Source organism: Leptidea sinapis, chromosome 10 (genome assembly GCF_905404315.1).
Source record: "Leptidea sinapis chromosome 10, ilLepSina1.1, whole genome shotgun sequence".
In the NCBI taxonomy this organism is placed as follows: Eukaryota; Metazoa; Arthropoda; class Insecta; order Lepidoptera; family Pieridae; genus Leptidea; species Leptidea sinapis.
Genome location: NC_066274.1, coordinates 8,404,283 through 8,422,483, shown reverse-complemented (window position 1 = coordinate 8,422,483; position 18,201 = coordinate 8,404,283). Strand labels below are relative to the sequence as shown.

Here is an 18,201-nt window from a genome sequence, read left to right as displayed (position 1 = left end):
CATCTAGCCGCTGGGTTTTCCTCCGATTTCTATGTAGTTTAAGTGTAGTGTCTTTTATATCAATCAATATCAATATAATAAAAAGATGTTGTCGTATTACTCGAAAGATTCAGCGTTCGATTTGGAAATAGTTTATGAAAGTTACAGTAGATGACGTTTAATCTAGTATTATTTGTTTTTAATTTGGACTAAGATCTGTGTCTGTGGTTCAACGCCATCTAATAAAGTTTAGGAAACTAACATTCACTAGCCACAACACTTCTTATTGCAAAATAAAATAATTTTCAAAAGTAACGATAGGTGGCCGACAGGAAAATACAATGCTAATTGTTGCCTTATATGTAAGCTGACAAAGTCTGTTTTTATTTAAATGAGAAAAACGTTACTATCAAATTTTGATGAGCAGATTTTACTATCCATATTTTTCTCATACCGGGCGCCTTATATCAAAATCGATTGTTAAGGAGTAAACTCCAAAGAAAATTGAAAAAATGACAGATAATAATGATGAATAAATGTTTCTTTTAATTTTATGCAAACATTTTCTTTCTTTTGTGGGAAAGCTTTACTCTTCATAAGGGCCTCCAAACTAATTTTTATACGGGGCCCCGCCAAGGCACGCTACGCCACTAATTACAATGTACTCTATCATCATAGGGTTAATTCATGGTTAATTGTATTAAAATTGAATGCGAAAATAATAATTTAAGCATACTTATAAATGATACATCAAACTATGGATCGGGTGTAAGAATAAAAAAACAGTGGATAAAGACAACTTTATACGATAGAGCTGGAACATGCGATTAACATTAGCTTTTCCTGGTGTATATTAGATTATAGCTTCAAGGCCCATCAAACAAGTCTACCACCTGGTGATTTGAGTGTAAAAAATCTATTTAAGGGTTAGTAGGCACTCCTGACGCAAACTTTATGGCCATCTCAACATCCCAAACAACGACTAACACCAACCGTTTCCTTTGTAGAGTAGTTACGTTCAGCTGGCGTAGGAAGACGGCTTACGTACTCGAGTGGATGTTCGTCATGAGGGTACTCCCGCGATGGTATGATAAATATCTCGATATTTGAGCCGATGTCTTGGCAAAAACATACTTTTTGCAATTCGCTCTCAGTTATTAAACGCGAATACCGCTCGTAGATCGGAGATATGATTGTCAAAACACTCCGAAATCACAAATAGGTTTTAGAAAAATCTATTATCAACTTGACTTTGCTCAAGAAATCGATACCTAACAAGGTCAATTAATTAATATATGTATAATATAAGGTAATTGTTAAAGGCGCCGGGCAAGATAACAAATACAACAGGTACTGATAAGGACTCAAGTTGAACAATATCAGAGGTCAATCACCACCGACACCTTCACTCGACCTTGTAGACAGCGGCGGCAGTGCGCGGTCACCATACGGCGGCGGTGATGACGATAAAGTTCGATCATGCTCGGAGGGTTCGGAGAGCGCCTCCTCTATGTGGTCTCACGTGACAATAAAAAAGTCGATCACGATGTCCCTGGTTAACTTCTTCCTGATTCTTCTATGTAATAAACCATTTATGATGTCTATCTTTGCCTCCTCTGGTAGTGAATATGGTTACTTCACCAACAACGTTCGAAGTCGAACGATACGTACATCAGCCCGTTCCGTACATTACTCCTCGGTAAAAACATCTCGGAATAATATGTACGCAGGGCGGGGTATTCCAGACATTGATCGTAAACTTCCAATGCATCCGGCCATGACGTTATTTCGTTTTTAATACCACTCCACTACACTGCTCCGTCACCATGGAGTAACATAGACAGCCCACGGAGCTCCATATTATCGCTGACAGATAGACATTCCTTGTAAATTTCCACAGCATCTATAAACGCTTCCGTGGTTTCGGGGTGCTATGACAAACCATTAAAATCTTCCGTGCATTGAGAAAGGTTACTTGCAATGTGCTACTGTGATGACATACCAGCGGCTGACACACTCGATGAGGCACCCTCCACTTGCGATGACAAAGGAGAATCCTTAAGTTGCTAAAAGGCATCCGCTTGACCCTTCGATAAATCGGTAGCGCAGAGAAATGATCTCCGATCATGAGCACGGGCGTCATAGGTAACGAACTTTACGTGGGCGCATTTTCTTGCGTTAGTAACTAATGAATCGTTTACTATTCATTCATAATAATAATATATCACAATCGCTTAAATCACTTATATTCTGGCCAGTAGGCAGGCTCCTCCTCTCTCAATCTAATCAATTGTTACTTTTATAGGATGAAATAATGATACTAATAATGGATATACACAAAACTCTAATCGTGCCAAGTGCCGCAACCCAAGTTCAATACGCTTTTTTGCAGTCGAGTCTGCTTTACTGACTGACTTATCGAAACAAGGATCTGCCACCGATCGGTACTTCAGAGCTTGGTATGAAAATATACATGCCCTATAGTATCACATCGGTGACTGCAATGGCATAGACATCATGACAGGGATCATCCAAGGAAACGAACCCTGCCCCAAGAGTTCAGAAGATGAACGCATCCGATCTCAATCTGCTGCTGAAGTACCAAATGCAGCAGGTTGCTTGTATTTTGTAATGTGGGCGTTGGATAGGCATGACACTCATGATCTGGCAATGGTAAGACTACCCAAAACGGAAACCTTGGGACCACCCAAGCCATTTGGCACTATGCTCGTTCAAGTTACCCAAGAGTACGATTGTACCGGAGGGAATCTGTGCAAGCACGTCGTCGATTGCCGATTGAATACAGATGATCATGAGACAATCCGTTCTTCGTTACCACTTTAGGACCTGATAACGCGCGTAGATGCGGTCACGGTCTCAAAACTCTACGCGACGCCATAGTGCAGAGGTCCTGGCTTTGTATTATAGTGATATGGGGAAAATTCTGAGGACTATATGCTCTGCTGCCATTTTGTCGATGAAGTATAAAATTTTCGTTGCTTCTTTATATAATACATATCTGTATTTACACCACACAACTTTTAGAAAGTTAGCTTATAGTAATAAATAAGGTTAAACAATAATAACACATTGAGTTATCCGAGCTTAAGATTCCGCTCCCGTCCGTCCGTCTATTTATAATTTTAACCTATTTCAAAGCATTCGATAGCAAAAAATGTTCGATTTAGGTCAGCAATTTCGTGTTCGTATTTATTTTCACATGTTAGTCAGTTTTTAAACAACTTAGCAACTTCGCAGTGCATAATTTTCATTTTGAGAGGTTTTTTAGTTTTTCTTTTTATAAATGCTTTCCAACTATCCTTGCCATAAATCCATTGAAATAATTGCAAAACGTTCGCGTACAAAGATGATTCGGCAGTGATTTTATTCGTTTCGTTTGAATGGCCGTTGATACCGTTTTTCCAAACGACTGCTGTTATATTTAATTTAGTCCGCGAGTTGAAGCTGAATTGTTGTGGCTCCTATACAGAACTTCTAGTATTAAATAAGGTGTTGGGGTCGTCGTAAGGTAAGTTAATCTTTTTTTTATATTTCTACAAACTTATCAGGCCACTCAGAAAGGTTTGCGAAAAAAGACATGTTTGTAGCCAAATCGATTATAATTAAATAAATAAAGAAATATACATATTCAAATGAAAAATATCGACTTTCCATTTTCAAATTTACATCCCCATTTTTTTGACACCATAATTAAAAATTGTAAGACATAGAAAATATTTTGGTGCGATGATATTTTTCTACAATTTCAAATGTGGCCTAAAACTACTTCGAATAACATATTTTATGGGTGAAGGAAAAAACCTTCTAAAGCAACCTACCGTTAGCTTACTAAATTCAAGCGCCGTCGTCTAACTTTGGGATGAAAAGAAGTGGTTTACCAAAGAAAAAATGCTAGCAGTGAAAATGTAATTAAAGATAATTGGACTATGATTAATTACGGAGAGATTCAGCACACTCTTCAGATTAGTTCGCTACAAGATTCTTCTCGAAAATCAACACAACCTCACCAAATCACGAAAGCGGGCCCGTGTGGAACCGTGCCGCCACATAATTAGTCAACTTTAAAGCAGGCTAAAGGATGATAGTAGAGTTATTTATATATTTAAGTAGAGTTATTTTAATACAAATGAATTTTTAATAAATAATGATCTTTACATACATATGACTTAATAATTAATAACGCTATTTATATAAAAAATAATAAAAGAAAACTTAAATAATCTAACAAAATTAATTATTTACAAATAGAAAATATCATTAAGAACGCTATCGGCAGGTAAGGTGCCCATGAAGCTGGCAGCGTTACCTCTTTGTATAGCCAAACTTATCCTTTGACAGAGGTACGTACAAGATCTTGGGTCACCTGTTAAATCGGTTAGACGCCTGGATAGTTTTTTCTTTTTCGAGATTTTGTGCCGATGAACCTCAAGGACCCATCGTCTCCACCCCAAAGGAAACAAATATGTAGCCATCACCATGATGCATATTTCCTCCGCTTTAGGTTTTCGCCAGTTTCCGCCGCTGCACCTCCCGCTCTATGATCGATGAATGTTCAATATGAAAGGGAGCTAGCGTGTCCACACAAGTCGCATCCCACACCAGTGGCTTTCCACGGCTCCAAGGAATCAACGTCATGCCATCAGGCCTCTTACCATCATCACTGAAATTCCATTCGGCTCTAGGATAGCCGGCACGTTGACGATAGTAAAGGCCTGACGCAAGACGTCGTTTAAGGCGGCATGGCGTGAGAGACGGCCCGCACTGCGGCGGCAAGATAAGCCATGGTGACCAAGGCTGTCTACATTGCCTCCACAGCGGCACATATGGGGAACTGTTCTAGGGATACCCAGGCGTAAACCAACTACGATTTAGAAGCTGGCATTATTGAGAAGTGTCCCTATGTTACTCGAAGGAGTGACCTGAAGCCAGTACCCTGAATCTCGTTCGCTAGCAGCAATAAAAACGGATGATTAATTTATTAAAATGATTCAGAAACAACGCCTAAGTCAACAGTTTTTCTGTTTCAAAACGAACCAACTCCTACCATTGAGAAGTCTGACTAAACCTACCAAGCGAAAATTTTGATCGCTAGTTTTTTCACTTTCATGGAATATCTTATATACCTAATTACTAATGGGAATTTTGTAAGATCATATATTGCTATCTCGCTGTCCTTCATTAGTAAGTAGGTAATACAATCTCAATGCTTTCGAATCCATCATAAACTATAAGTAGCATTAAACTTCTTTTGATAAAAACATATTGTTTAATATCAAAACGAGCATCAGCTGATCTGCGATTGCGTGTAGAGTTTTCGTCAAAGCTGCTCAGCTAGGGATGATCTTCTTCTATGTCCCTCATAAATGGGGGAGGTTGAGTTGAGTTCAAGGTAGAGTTAGCGGTAAGTCTGGACCTAGCGAAAGCCTTCGATCCAGTGTAAGTAAGAGCTACTATCATAAAATGAGCTTCCCGAGAGGCTATGCAAATGTGTCATTAGCGGTTTGGCTATGTTGTTATCGACAGTGCATGCTCCGACTCTTTTAAAGTTGGGGTCTTTCAATCTTCCAATATTCCAATTGCTTCCAATATTCCGTTGCTAAGCAACTAGGTGAGTTTCAAGTAGACTCATATTGGCCTCATAGGAGAAATTTGAATGGCAAGTGTTAGGTAGTTACTAAATTAAAAATGGAAAGATTATCATGTATAATTTACGTCACGTCTAAATTTATCAAACATTACACATTAAAATATACTTAATAATATATATATCTGATCACTTTGCTATAATCTACAATAAATTGCCGCTGTTATCAATACGAATATTAGTTGTCAACAACATTACACACATAAGGTTGTGTCTTATCGATTTTGCATCTAAGTCTCGGTTGTGGTAGGATTTTGGTTGTGTATATTGTTATATTCTGCTATATTTAAAATTATGACCCATATATTTGTTGTAGTTTTAGAAAATTTCAGAGGTTTTTTTAATTCCAGCCATAACTTCAGTACATAATAAAATGATTGTTAATAGTTTTTTTTTTAATTAAAATTATTGAGTTAAAGATAATAATTATGTTATTCAATTTTTAATCTGTTGGGCAATTAAGGGGCACTAACTCCTAATTAGGTCTTTAAACATTTGAGAGCTGTGTATTAAATTTTCTGCGTTTGCGTTTAACAATTAACGTTTTAAAATTGTTTTTACAGATAATGGGTGATCAAGGATTCCTAGTTCAAAAGCCTGGCTTCGCTACAACAGCTATCCGTGCTGGCCATGACCCAAGTTATTGTACCTCTGAAGCAGTTGTTACACCAATTGTGACGTCTACCACATTCAAACAACCAGCACCGGGGGAGTACAAAGTAAGTTTTTGAAGTCAAAACTCCTTTAGCGGCGCTGAGCACTTTCCTTGGGACGGGCAAGGATAGGTATAAAATGTGAAACTCGCGTCAGGACACGTGACCTGATCGAAAATTCGGAAGTAACAGTCGTTGAAATTATAGATTAAAGTTGATTTTTCTGAGAGATAAACTTTTTAATGTAAAATAACTGTAATAGTTCTGAAGTGTTAAATTTTTTGTGTAATATAAATTGTCATTTTAATGTATAAGAGCGCTTTCGCCGATCCGAATCCGATCCGTGCCCGTGAAAATACGGTCCGGTGTAGTGGTAGAACTATTTCTAACGGTTGACATCGTTGATCGTGTTTTGACGGGTACGGATCGGATTCGGATCTTACGTAGTACTTACGAAAGCGCTCTGATAGCGCAATAAATGAATATTGTAATAAACCGAAAATTGCCGTGCGAAATTATTCTCTAACCATTCCAAAATGCACAGAACATTAGTGTTCAAGTTTTCACTTCTGCCGGCACTCCCGGAGTGCAACCCGGTATTTTTTTAGATATTCAGTCACCAGTGGCTTGGTATATTCGAAACCCATACATAAATAACATAATAGATACATAAAACAATTCATTTTACGAATTTTTTTAGAGATTTAAATATGGCAGATCTGGCAACCCTACGAGGAACACTCTTGAACAGTGCTTGGCGGCTTTAGACGGAGCAAAGCATGCTTTGACATTTTCTTCAGGACTGGGAGCGACCACTACGATCGCGTCGTTGTTGAGTCAGGGCGATCACATCATAGCTAGCGATGATTTGTACGGCGGAACCGACAGGCTATTCAGGTATTGCAATGTCCAATTTACAATGAGGACAATCTGGCTATTATAGGAAACCTTATAAGTTGGGCTGTACAAGTGTTATGTCCAAGAACCATTCTTAACAAAATGGTGGTAATGACTTTATCAAGCTTAATGACAGAGTATCATGGCATAAAATTTATACGTCTAGATAGACTATGACAGTTGTAAAAACGTCGAAAAAAAAGTTACTTTAGAACTAACCCCTATTTTGAGCAATGCACGCTAAAAAACAAAGGATGTACTTAATACAAATCGCGAGTGTAAGACGTAACTTGTCACGCACACTAAACGAATATTCCTGGCCTATTTTTATCGGTTGTCTTATAGCAAGAGACTATCTAGACATATAATTTATCTAAACCATTAAGAATTTGTTGTTGAATATCGAAATAATGTTTGACTTTAAGTAGGCCACTTTCTGACCAAGCTTTACCCCAGCAATCTCAGAGATAGAAAGAGTAGCTGCTAAGTCACGTGTTTAAATTTATGAACGGAATTTGTCAACTAAAAGCGCAGCTTCATACGTAAGACTATCAAGTTATCCGGACAATTCTTCGTGATTTTTGGTTTGCTGTTAATGTAAATTTTTAACGTTTTAAATAAATATATTAAAAAAACTGTCTTATTGCCTTTTGTGCCACACTGGCTAGGTATACCTACTAGGCTTTATACTATAGGCTAGATAAAAGTGACAGAAAGTCCTAAGTCCTCATTTACTAGGGTAACCTATCTATATTTTTATGTTATATCTACCTATGTTTGTCTTGTATTTTCAGAGCAGTCATGACTCGACTCGGCATTGAGGTGACATTTACAGACTTCACGAATATGGAACTTGTTAAATCTGCATTTAAGAAAAATACTAAGGTACCTTTGATGTTTTTACATATTTAGATTACTGCTAAAGTAATACGACAGAAGTCATAGATATATAACTCGTGAGCAACATATTACTTAATATATCTAATTAATGCCCTTTCACACGAGTTTTGCATACGTGCGTTGTCTCTGGTCGCTATAAAGGCACGAGATATGCTCTAAATGGCAATTAGCGACATCTCCTTTTAAAAGATGAGTAACGAGTATCGCTGCAACAACGCGTCACCAGCGCTGACTCTACTCAAAATGATTGCATTATCATTGCAGCGTCAATGCATTCTTATTGCTTAATAGGCGTCGATGGTACCAGACAAAAAAAGGGAAAGAGCCCTTGAATTTTCGTATTATACCGGTATTAAAAGTTGGAGATGACTTGGTCTTTTTTATTTCAATGTAATGAGTGCAGGTACCATAACAACAATTAATCGTTATAAAATTTGATTAAATTAAAAAAGTTGTGTGTATCATTATTATCGGAATTATCGGAATTATCATTACTTTTATATCTGTAAAATAATGATTGATTTTGCGGCGTGCTATATTTTAACCGACTTCAAAAAGGAGGAGGTTCTCTATTCGATCGGTATTATGTTAACTTTGTAATGACTTTCCAGAACATCGCATAGTTAGATCTGCAGCATGTAAGGAGTGAGCTCTTGAAATATACCCAAATTCTACTTTGTCCCCTCTTCCTTGTGATTTGTTAATTCTATCGTTGAAAACGGATATTGTCACTTTATACATAATATAAATGATTTTTTCATAGTTAATGTGGCTTGAAACACCCACAAACCCTCTTCTGAAAGTAGTGGATATAGCAGCTTTGTCAAGACTAGCGAAGAGTCACGGAGATGTCATTGTAGTAGTGGACAATACCTTCCTGACCTCGTATTTACAAAGACCTTTGGACTTCGGTGCAGACATTATCATGTACTCGTTAACCAAGTACATGAATGGACACTCGGATGTTATTATGGGCGCAGCTGTCCTCAATGATGATGAACTTAATACGAGACTGCGGTTCTTACAAAATTGTAAGTAGTTTGGCCTATGATTTTTAAAAAGGTAAAATTAGAGTATAGCAAGCTATCTACTAGGATAAAAATCTGTGGTGTAGTTATTTTACAACAAGTATTTTATCATCTACCCTAATCAAAATCATGGATATCTCGGTAAATATAAAATATCAGCTTGTCGGGGGAGCATTTATGTAAGGTCGGAGCTACGGCTCTAGCGGCGCCGACACAAGCCAGTCCGCTGCTTACAAAGCTACCTCGTATAATATCTACTCGATAGATATAGATATATTCGAAAGAATCAAAGTCAATTGATGCCCGTCGGCTATTCTTTTGAGATATTGTGCAAGCCTTCCGTTGAGCTAATAAAACACGCCACCTTCAGGTCCAGACATTACAATCATACTATGATTGAAATTCCGTCGGAACCTATTATGCATATTATATATTATGCATAATAGGTTGGGGAAAAAGTAATTTCAAATTAAATATTATTAAACGAAAGAAGCGTTTTTTCAGGATTTATTAACATTTAATTTTTATAGTAGGTATATATTATGTGCTATTGTTCGATGACGTTATGAGTTCTGATCAAAAAAACGCGTCAAGTACACCGAAGGTACATAAGTAAGTTTTCTCTTATTGTTAACCTGATACTGCCCAAAGAATACTAAAAAGATTGAAATCCACCTGGGATTCCTCTATATGGCGGATACATTAACACTATCCAGCAAAACTCTCTTAATTTCTACTGTATGGCTAAATTTGTGTGTGGTATACCGTTATCATGATGCGAGACCGCTTCGGCCGCTTTCTCACTATTTCTTGCTTTAATCTCATCAATTGTTGGCTATAGAGATCCGAATCGATGGTTCTACCCGGCTATAGAGGTAATCACAAGAAATGCCCTTCCATACCATCCATCATTATTGCGAGTTAACGCGGGTTTTGCCACAGTCTGTAAAACATGACCGACGTTTGATCACGACCTTTTTCGGACGTTCTTGTCATACGTAATCAACTTTTCATCACCAATTATCAATCATATATTATTATTTTAGGTTAATCGCAAATCAGTACACCGTTCATCACGTTTTTTTCAGTGAGCTCATGTGGCACCCAATTACCAAGCTTTTTTGTACACCTATCTTTTTTCAAATGGGTCAAAACTGTTCTGCGACACTAAAGAATGTGTCCAAACCATGGAATGAGCTTCCTTGCCCGGGTTAGTTTCCAGGACGATACGACATGGGTACCTTAGAAAACAGCGCCGGGTGCTCGTCTGGTATTGCAGGAGAAAATGGATGGTGGTGAACATTTAACATGAGATTACCCATTCGTCATTTATCCTCCACTTCCAAAAAAATCCTATTAAGATCATATATATAAATCTTTAACAACTTATTATTAGTCTTAAATACATAATGTACTAATATTATGTTTTGAGCCTTGAATGATTATAGAGTTATAAATGATTGTGCTCAATCATAATAATAATCACCAAACATAATCTGGATAGTCATTATCATTAGATGTTTATCGATAATTACCTACTTTTATTTATAAATGATTAAAGCTAAGTAGGTAGTTACGGAACAATAAGTAGGTACCTATTTTTATCAACTACTTCCTGCCACCAAATTCCAACATCACACCACAGGCCACATCTTCCGTTATCATCCTGTCTTTATCCATCACTGTCTGGATTCTGGATATATTGTGGCTCCACAGTGCGATATCTCCTTTCCCGTACACTTGACTATTCATAATCTTTGCCCTTACTACCAAAATCTTAACAGAGCGGTGTTTAATACGTTAACCTTTCCCAGTAAAGTCTATTAACAATTTACAAATTCAAATATTTTTATTCAAAATAGGATGTGAAATCATTTATTGAAAGTCAAAAAGAACTACCACCCATTCCAAAACGAATGCCTCAGACCTGAGAAGAATGGGCGCAACAAACTCAGTGGGCTTTTTTTTCATCGAATAAATATGTTTACAAAGTAATATTGTACTCAATGATTCTTTAAGACCTAGGTTATAAATAACGCGAATAGCCCTCTTCTGCAGCACAAATATTGTATTAATATCGGCAGCGCTGCAATTAATACATTACCTCTCTCAGCAAACTTTATTACTTATCTATAACAGTGACTATATTTTTCTAGCACTGGGTATTGTACCTTCGCCGATGGACTGCTATCTAGTTAACAGAAGCCTGAAGACCCTGGCGTTACGTATGGAGCAACACAAGAAGTCTGCACTAACGATTGCTCAATGGCTGGAGAAACATCCAAAAATCACCGAAGTTTTACATCCAGGTATATTATACACAATATTGATCCTATAAACTAGGTCCGATTTTGATATATTTGAATGCATCTTATTTGAAAAAATGTGAGCATACTCATTAACAAACACAAAAATAGCTTTCTACGTATTGAACTAAATACCTATACTGGTTGGTTAAACCATAAAACCCGGGCATTTCTAAATGCTGCCACAATCAGTCAGGTTATATAGCTGCGGGTCCTCCGCAGAAAGTTCTGCAATAATTTTTTGCTTAAGTAAATAGCATTCTTTCGGAAGGTTATTTGAATAAAAAATTGTTGTACTGAAAAATAGCCTTGACATAAAAGAGAGATACATATTACTAATTTGTTTTACTTATATATATACAACGTCAGGTCTTCCCACGCACCCTCAACATGAAATAGCGAAGAAACAGATGACGGGCCACTCTGGAACATTCAGCTTCAGGCACAGCGGGGGTCTCAAAGAATCCAAGATATTCCTCAGTTCTCTTCAAGTTTTCATTTTGGCAGAGAGTTTGGGTGGATATGAAAGCCTCGCTGAATTGCCGTATGTATTAGTTTATTAAATTTTAATTTTGTACATTTATATTTTCTGCTCTCCTGTTTCTTAGTAATTACGACATAGTTAATAAAAACAAATTCTTTGAAATAAAACCTAAGTTGAGATTGGCGATTATTTTCAACATAAGCAGCTTTACAAATCTGTGGAAGTTTTAAAAATTACTGATGATTCAAACTTTTTTTTTTATGGAATAGGAGGACAAACGAGCGTACGGGTCACCTGGTGATAAGTGATCACCGCCGCCCACATTCTCTTGCAACACCAGAGGAATCACAAGAGCGTTGTCGGCCTTTAAGGAAGGTGTACGCGCTTTTTTTGAAGGTACCCATGTCGTATCGTTCCGGAAACACCGCACAAGGAAGCTCATTCCACAGCTTTGTAGTACGTGGAAGAAAGCTCTTTGAAAACCGCACTGTGGAGGACCGCCACACATCCAGATGGTGGGGATGATATCCTAATTTGTGGCCTGTCGTGCGAAGGTGGAATTCGGCGGCAGGAATCAGGTTGAACAGCTCTTCGGAACACTACCCGTGTACATAAATGCGGCAGAAGACACAATGAAGCGACGTCTCTACGCAACGCCAAGTGATCCACACTATGCACTATATTATAAAAGTGTATAAATTTACCCTTAAAGCTATTATGTATCTTGTGAAGCCTACTAGAATTAGTTACAAGCAATCCCTTACTTCTAGTGTTATAATAATGAAAACTACTATTAGGTAATAGCAAAAAGACAACGATTTTTATGAACGTATTTGAAATTTTCATAAATGTACTGACAGTGAACCGTCATAATTTAGTTGCTATAAATATTATATAAAACGTTAACTCGTCGAAATAAAATCTCAATCATTATTTCTGTTCCAGAACGTTGATGACGCATGCCTCCTTGTCACCGGAACGGCTCGAACTATTGGGTATCACCGACTCCCTGATCAGACTCTCCGTTGGCTTAGAGGACATCGATGATTTGATAAAAGACCTTGATCAGGCGCTTAAACTAGCCTTTGAATAAAATTATTAAATAAATACTTAAAAATAATATGAAATAAATTATTTATTACCATACGGAACATTACACAAATTAAATGCATAATAATTAAGCGATGAAGCATTAAGTAGGCAAAAGGAGAAGGCTCAGTTTCCCCTGAAATTATCATCAGGATTCATGTTTCCATGCAGCGCTGTTTTTCGGCTATCCCCTCTTCCCAAAGGTCTTGAGTCCGAGTGGATGTATTAAGTTCCCCCAGCTACTTAAGTAAGTAGCTATCTTTTTATTTAACATTTTATTAAAGAAAGCAAAAGAAAGTGATTCATAGAGTAGCCATATTGGACCTGAAATTTGAGAATACTAGCTTATCCATCATTCAAGTCTACGCTCCTTCTGCACAAGCAAGCGAAAATGAAATCGATAACTTTTATGTGACAGTAAATAGGGTTTTAGAACTAGCACATAAAGATCTTACTGATGAGCGACCTAAACGCTAAAATTGGAACACCAAAAAATGAGGAACATTCAATAATGAAAACACACGGATATCGAATCAAAAATGAGAGAGGACAAAGATTAATCGAATATGCCAGTGAAAACAAAAATATACAAAAAAAAAACATGATGGTCACCGGACGGAGCCACCAAAAATTAAATAGACTTTGTGCTGTCGAATCGACCTCGTCTGTTTAAAGACATAGAGGTACTGAACATTAATTACCCTTCGGATCACAAGACTGTATGAGCCACAATATCATATGACACACATTTCAAAAAGAATAGAACAAAGTTTACTAACAAAGCACAATAACAAGCGAAGAAAGAAATCACATAGCTTAACGAATACTTAAGCTCCTACATATCAAAAGATCAAATGTTCGCCGGGACTTAGTGCTGCAATTTTCCCAGTCCAGAAATACTACGATAACTAAATCAGAATCATCACCACAAGCTTGCAAAATGCCCTAGTAGCACAAAGCCCAAAGAAAGACCACAAAATATTCTCAGAGCAAACATTATAACTTTTTGAAAGAAGACAAGACCTTAAAAAAAGTTCAAATAAAAACAAAGCAATAAGAAACGAAATCTCGGCGCATTATAAGCTTGTTAACAAATACATAAAAAAAGACTACGCCAACCACAGATTTAAAACTATTGAAAAACACCTCCATAAAACTGGAAGCACAAAAAAGGCATATAAGGAGCTGAAACCAAATAAAACTTGGATCAAAGAGATAAAACTAAGGTGTACTAACCAAAAACAACCACGGTGACATCATTAACATAGCGACAGAGTTCTACAGGAATTTATACAGCACAAACGAGGCAGAAGACACTAACCACGAAAACCATAATACCAGCAGTGATAGTAACATACTAAAAAGACCAGAAATTGAAGAAAGTGACGTCATCGAGGCACTGAACAAACTAAAACTAGACAAAAGCCCAGGATCGGACTCTAAATAGACTCTAAAGTCAGCTGCCCCAATATTATCTACACCCTTTACAAATTTATTCAACTCTATCCTCGAATCTGGAGAGACTGAATCTAAAAAAAAAATTATAAAAAAAAGGCAACCCTATGGTAACTATAGACCTATAAGTCTGCTGTCGAGTGCATATAAGCTATTTTCTATAACCCTGACCAAAAAAATTTGCTCTACATTAGAAACAAGACAACCCACCGAGCAGGCAGGATTCAGGAAAAGCTTCTCTACCATCGACCATATTCACACACTCCAACTCCTCATCGAGAAGTAGACCATTGTACTTGGCATTTATTGATAACAGAAAAGCATTCGATTCGGTGTCACAACTATATCTGGGAAACTCTAGCAACGCAGAACGTAGTAAACGAATTTATAAGAGTAATCAAAAGCATATACAGGAAGAGCAAAAGTAGAGTTAAATTAGAAACAGCTGGTCCATGGTAGTCCTATAAAGAGAGGCGTAAGACAGGGGGATCCACTGTCACCCATACTATTTATAGCCACATTAGAATCGATAAAAGATAAGCTTGACTGGAATGAACGTGGTATAAAAATAAAATGTAAGTATTTAAGCCACCTACGTTTTGCTGGTGCTGATATCAGAGAAAGAAAAACAACTACAGCACATGGTAGAGTCACTAAACCAAGCTAGCAAACTTGCTGGACTAGAAATGAACCTCTCTAAAACTATGGTAATGACTAACAGCACCAAGGTACATATATACATCGATAACGAGCTTCTCCATTATACCGAGAAATAAATTTATCTAGGCAAGCAAATAAGCTTCGACAGATCAAACAACTACTAGGAGATTGAGCGCAGAGCTCAGTTAACATAGAACAAATACTGGAGCTTAAAAGAAATATTTAAGAGCAACATGCCAATCAAACTAAAGACTAAGGTTATGATATCTTGCCTTATTCCTTGTCTGACCTACGCTTGTCAGACATGGAAATTTAACAAAAATGTCATAAATAAAATTACAACGTGCCAACGGGGAATGGAGCGGAGTATGTTAAACATAAAAAGTATAAACAATATAAGGCATACAACAATACGCAACACCCAATAGCAATAGATGGTTTAGCACAAGCTCGTGCATTAAAATGGAAGTGGGCAGGACACATGGCACGCCAGCAAGATCAAAGGTGGACAAAAACAGTGACAGAATGGAGGGGGCCAGTGGGCAAAAGAAAGAAAGGGAGACCTTGCAACAGATGGGAGGATGAAATTAAATACACAGCGGGTCCAAACTGGATACAAATAGCGCAACCCAGAGAAAACTAGCTCAATTTGGAGGAGGCCTTTACCTGTAGAGGGATTCTTGCAGAATAAAATGCATCAAAATTAATTTCTTTTTATAAAACTTCCATAATAATTAAATTAACCAACTACTTAATCTTTTTCCTATTGATACTAATAAAACGAATCGACTTTGTAAATAGCATTTCTGTAAGAAATAAAAGGCTTTTTTTTTTTTTTTATTATAATGAAAGCAAAATGTGTTGTTTCCCTTGCAAATTTATCTGTATTTGGAAGTGTGTGTGTATGTATACGTACCTATCAGGGTGAGTATGTTTATGTCCGCATAACACTTTTAGGGAAACGAATTTCCAGTGGGCGTGGTTCAGATTCTCCGCAGTAAGATGGTTTTTTAATAGAGCTAAGAGTCATTGATAGATTAACAGATGATGGCTATTATCTTGTAAAAAACGGAGATAGCCGAAATCCACTATGTTTTAAGGAACTGTTCGCTTTCACATTTAGCCGGATTATACTTCGTCGTCATATTATTGTAACTTATTATTTCAAACTTATGTCAAATACGATGCGACATGGGAACCTTCAAAAAAAGCGCATACGCCTTCTTTAAAGGCCGGCAACGCTCCTGTGATTCCTCTGGTGTTGCAAGAGAGAGAGAGTTGTGGGCGGCGGTAATCACTTAACACCAGGTGACCCATACGCTCGTTTGTCCTTAGGTTATTCCATAAAAAAAAGATACACAATGAAGCGACGTCTCTACGCAACGCCGCTATCCAGCCGTTCGCAGAGCACCGGGTCCCCGACAATTCGAGCTGCTCTGCGTTGTACGCGGTCAAATGGATCGAGCTGATACTGAGGTGCGCCAGACCAGAGATGACAGCACAACTCCATTTGTGGCCGGACCTGCGCTTTGTAGAGCGCTAGAATGTGGGCCGGCTTGAGTATTGCCGTGCTCTATTAATGACGCCCAGCTTCTTCGAAGCCAATTTTGCTTTGCCCACCAGATTGGCAATCGCTCGAGATTTCGAGACCCAGTATTCCGATACTAGACGAGGCTTTAAGGGAAGTGTTGTCGAAGACCGGTGACTACAAAACCCCAGTTATCGTATACAAATAGGGTTTTTTAGTGGTAAACGCGCAATCTTGACTCTTCTGGGGGTTAAATTGAACAAGGTTCAATTTACCGGTCTTCTTACATTTGTCCGCGACCTTCTCAAGAGAGGACTCGATAGAAGACACCAGTTTCTCCCGGCACTGGTCGAGGATTTCCCTGAGAGAGACCTGCATGGCCCGTGTATACGGCATCACCAGTGCTGTCGTCTGCATAGCAATGTATGTTGGAGGTGTCCAGCATAACATTGATATGTAGAAGAAACAGCGTGGGAGAAAGCACACTGCCTTGGGGCACACCAGCGTTCACGGCTTTGGGGTTCGAGCAATAACCGTCGACCACGACCTGTATTCCGCGCCCAGAGAGGAAGCTGGAAGTCCACTTGCATAAACTCTCGGGAAGCCCAAATCCAAGCCAACTGCCAGGCTTTCCCCCTTGCTTTCAATATATAGTATCTGTCAGGATGCCTCCAGTCCTCGACACTAACCTATGCGAAACATAGCGGCACTGGCCGCTATTTCACGGCGGTATTCTGTGTGAGTGTGGTAAGTAACCCGGACGAGTCTGGCCCGATTATGCTGATGCCATAAGACGGCAGCGTGACTCTCCCACTTTTAAAAAGCCCTTAGTCGCCTGGTACGACACCCTTGGGCCTGGGAACTAGCTTATCTAAATCTCATTATTAAGAAGTATAACTTCAAAAAATCCAGTCATTTTATTTTATTCGTAGTTTTCAGACATTTAAGGAGCTTCCAGCTATTCAATCTTTATTGAATATATTTGGAAATCAAAATTTAATTATTTTTTTAATTTATGTGCTAAGAAATAAAATTATGTTATTATTTATTATACTGGTATTACATAATTATCATTTATCGGTATCCTGTCGATAATGAAAGTTCAGCTATATGCTTACATAAATGTTTCCTTACCTAAGGAAACCATAAGTCACGTCTCTGAGATAGAAGTCTCCTTAGTAGATTAATGGATACTTAGCTAAGAACTCTTTAGCGCTAAGATATGGAAAGACTGAGTGCGGCAATCAGTATCCAACACTTGTAACATACTTCAATAATTTTCTGCGACCAATTGTCACAGCAACACCGCCAGAGGCTACATCTGATATAAATATTAAAAAAACTCACTGATTAATAGAATGAGTTCTATCCATCAATACGAAAAAAAAAATTTACTAAGTAAACAGCCATCATTTGCTTGAAATAATTCTTAATATTTTATCTTTCGCTACGCCTTATTAGCCAGATGTCAAGTTACGGCCATTTTCTTGTTACGGATATGTCGGCGTTAAACCAGGGTTTTCTTGAATTGTCCATCATGAAGAAATACAACACTAA

General features: G+C 37.8%; 1 protein-coding gene across 3 annotated transcripts; it reads left to right on the top strand.

The window, feature by feature from the left end:
• The first annotated feature begins 3,202 nt into the window (after nucleotides 1-3,202).
• Nucleotides 3,203-13,032, top strand: LOC126966597 (cystathionine gamma-lyase-like). 3 transcript variants are annotated; one of them, XM_050810750.1, is made up of 8 exons: nucleotides 3,203-3,508; nucleotides 6,208-6,363; nucleotides 6,998-7,194; nucleotides 7,989-8,079; nucleotides 8,858-9,125; nucleotides 11,279-11,431; nucleotides 11,798-11,972; nucleotides 12,858-13,032. In XM_050810750.1, exons 2-8 carry the CDS (start codon nucleotides 6,211-6,213, stop codon nucleotides 13,003-13,005), a joined length of 1,185 nt encoding a protein of 394 aa, XP_050666707.1. In that variant the 5' UTR covers nucleotides 3,203-3,508; nucleotides 6,208-6,210; the 3' UTR covers nucleotides 13,006-13,032. The 3 variants fall into 3 exon arrangements, with proteins under 3 accessions (XP_050666707.1, XP_050666708.1, XP_050666709.1); XM_050810751.1 differs by lacking the exon at nucleotides 3,203-3,508 and adding an exon at nucleotides 5,807-5,890; XM_050810752.1 differs by lacking the exon at nucleotides 3,203-3,508 and adding an exon at nucleotides 5,882-5,901.
• The last annotated feature ends 5,169 nt before the right edge of the window (nucleotides 13,033-18,201 follow it).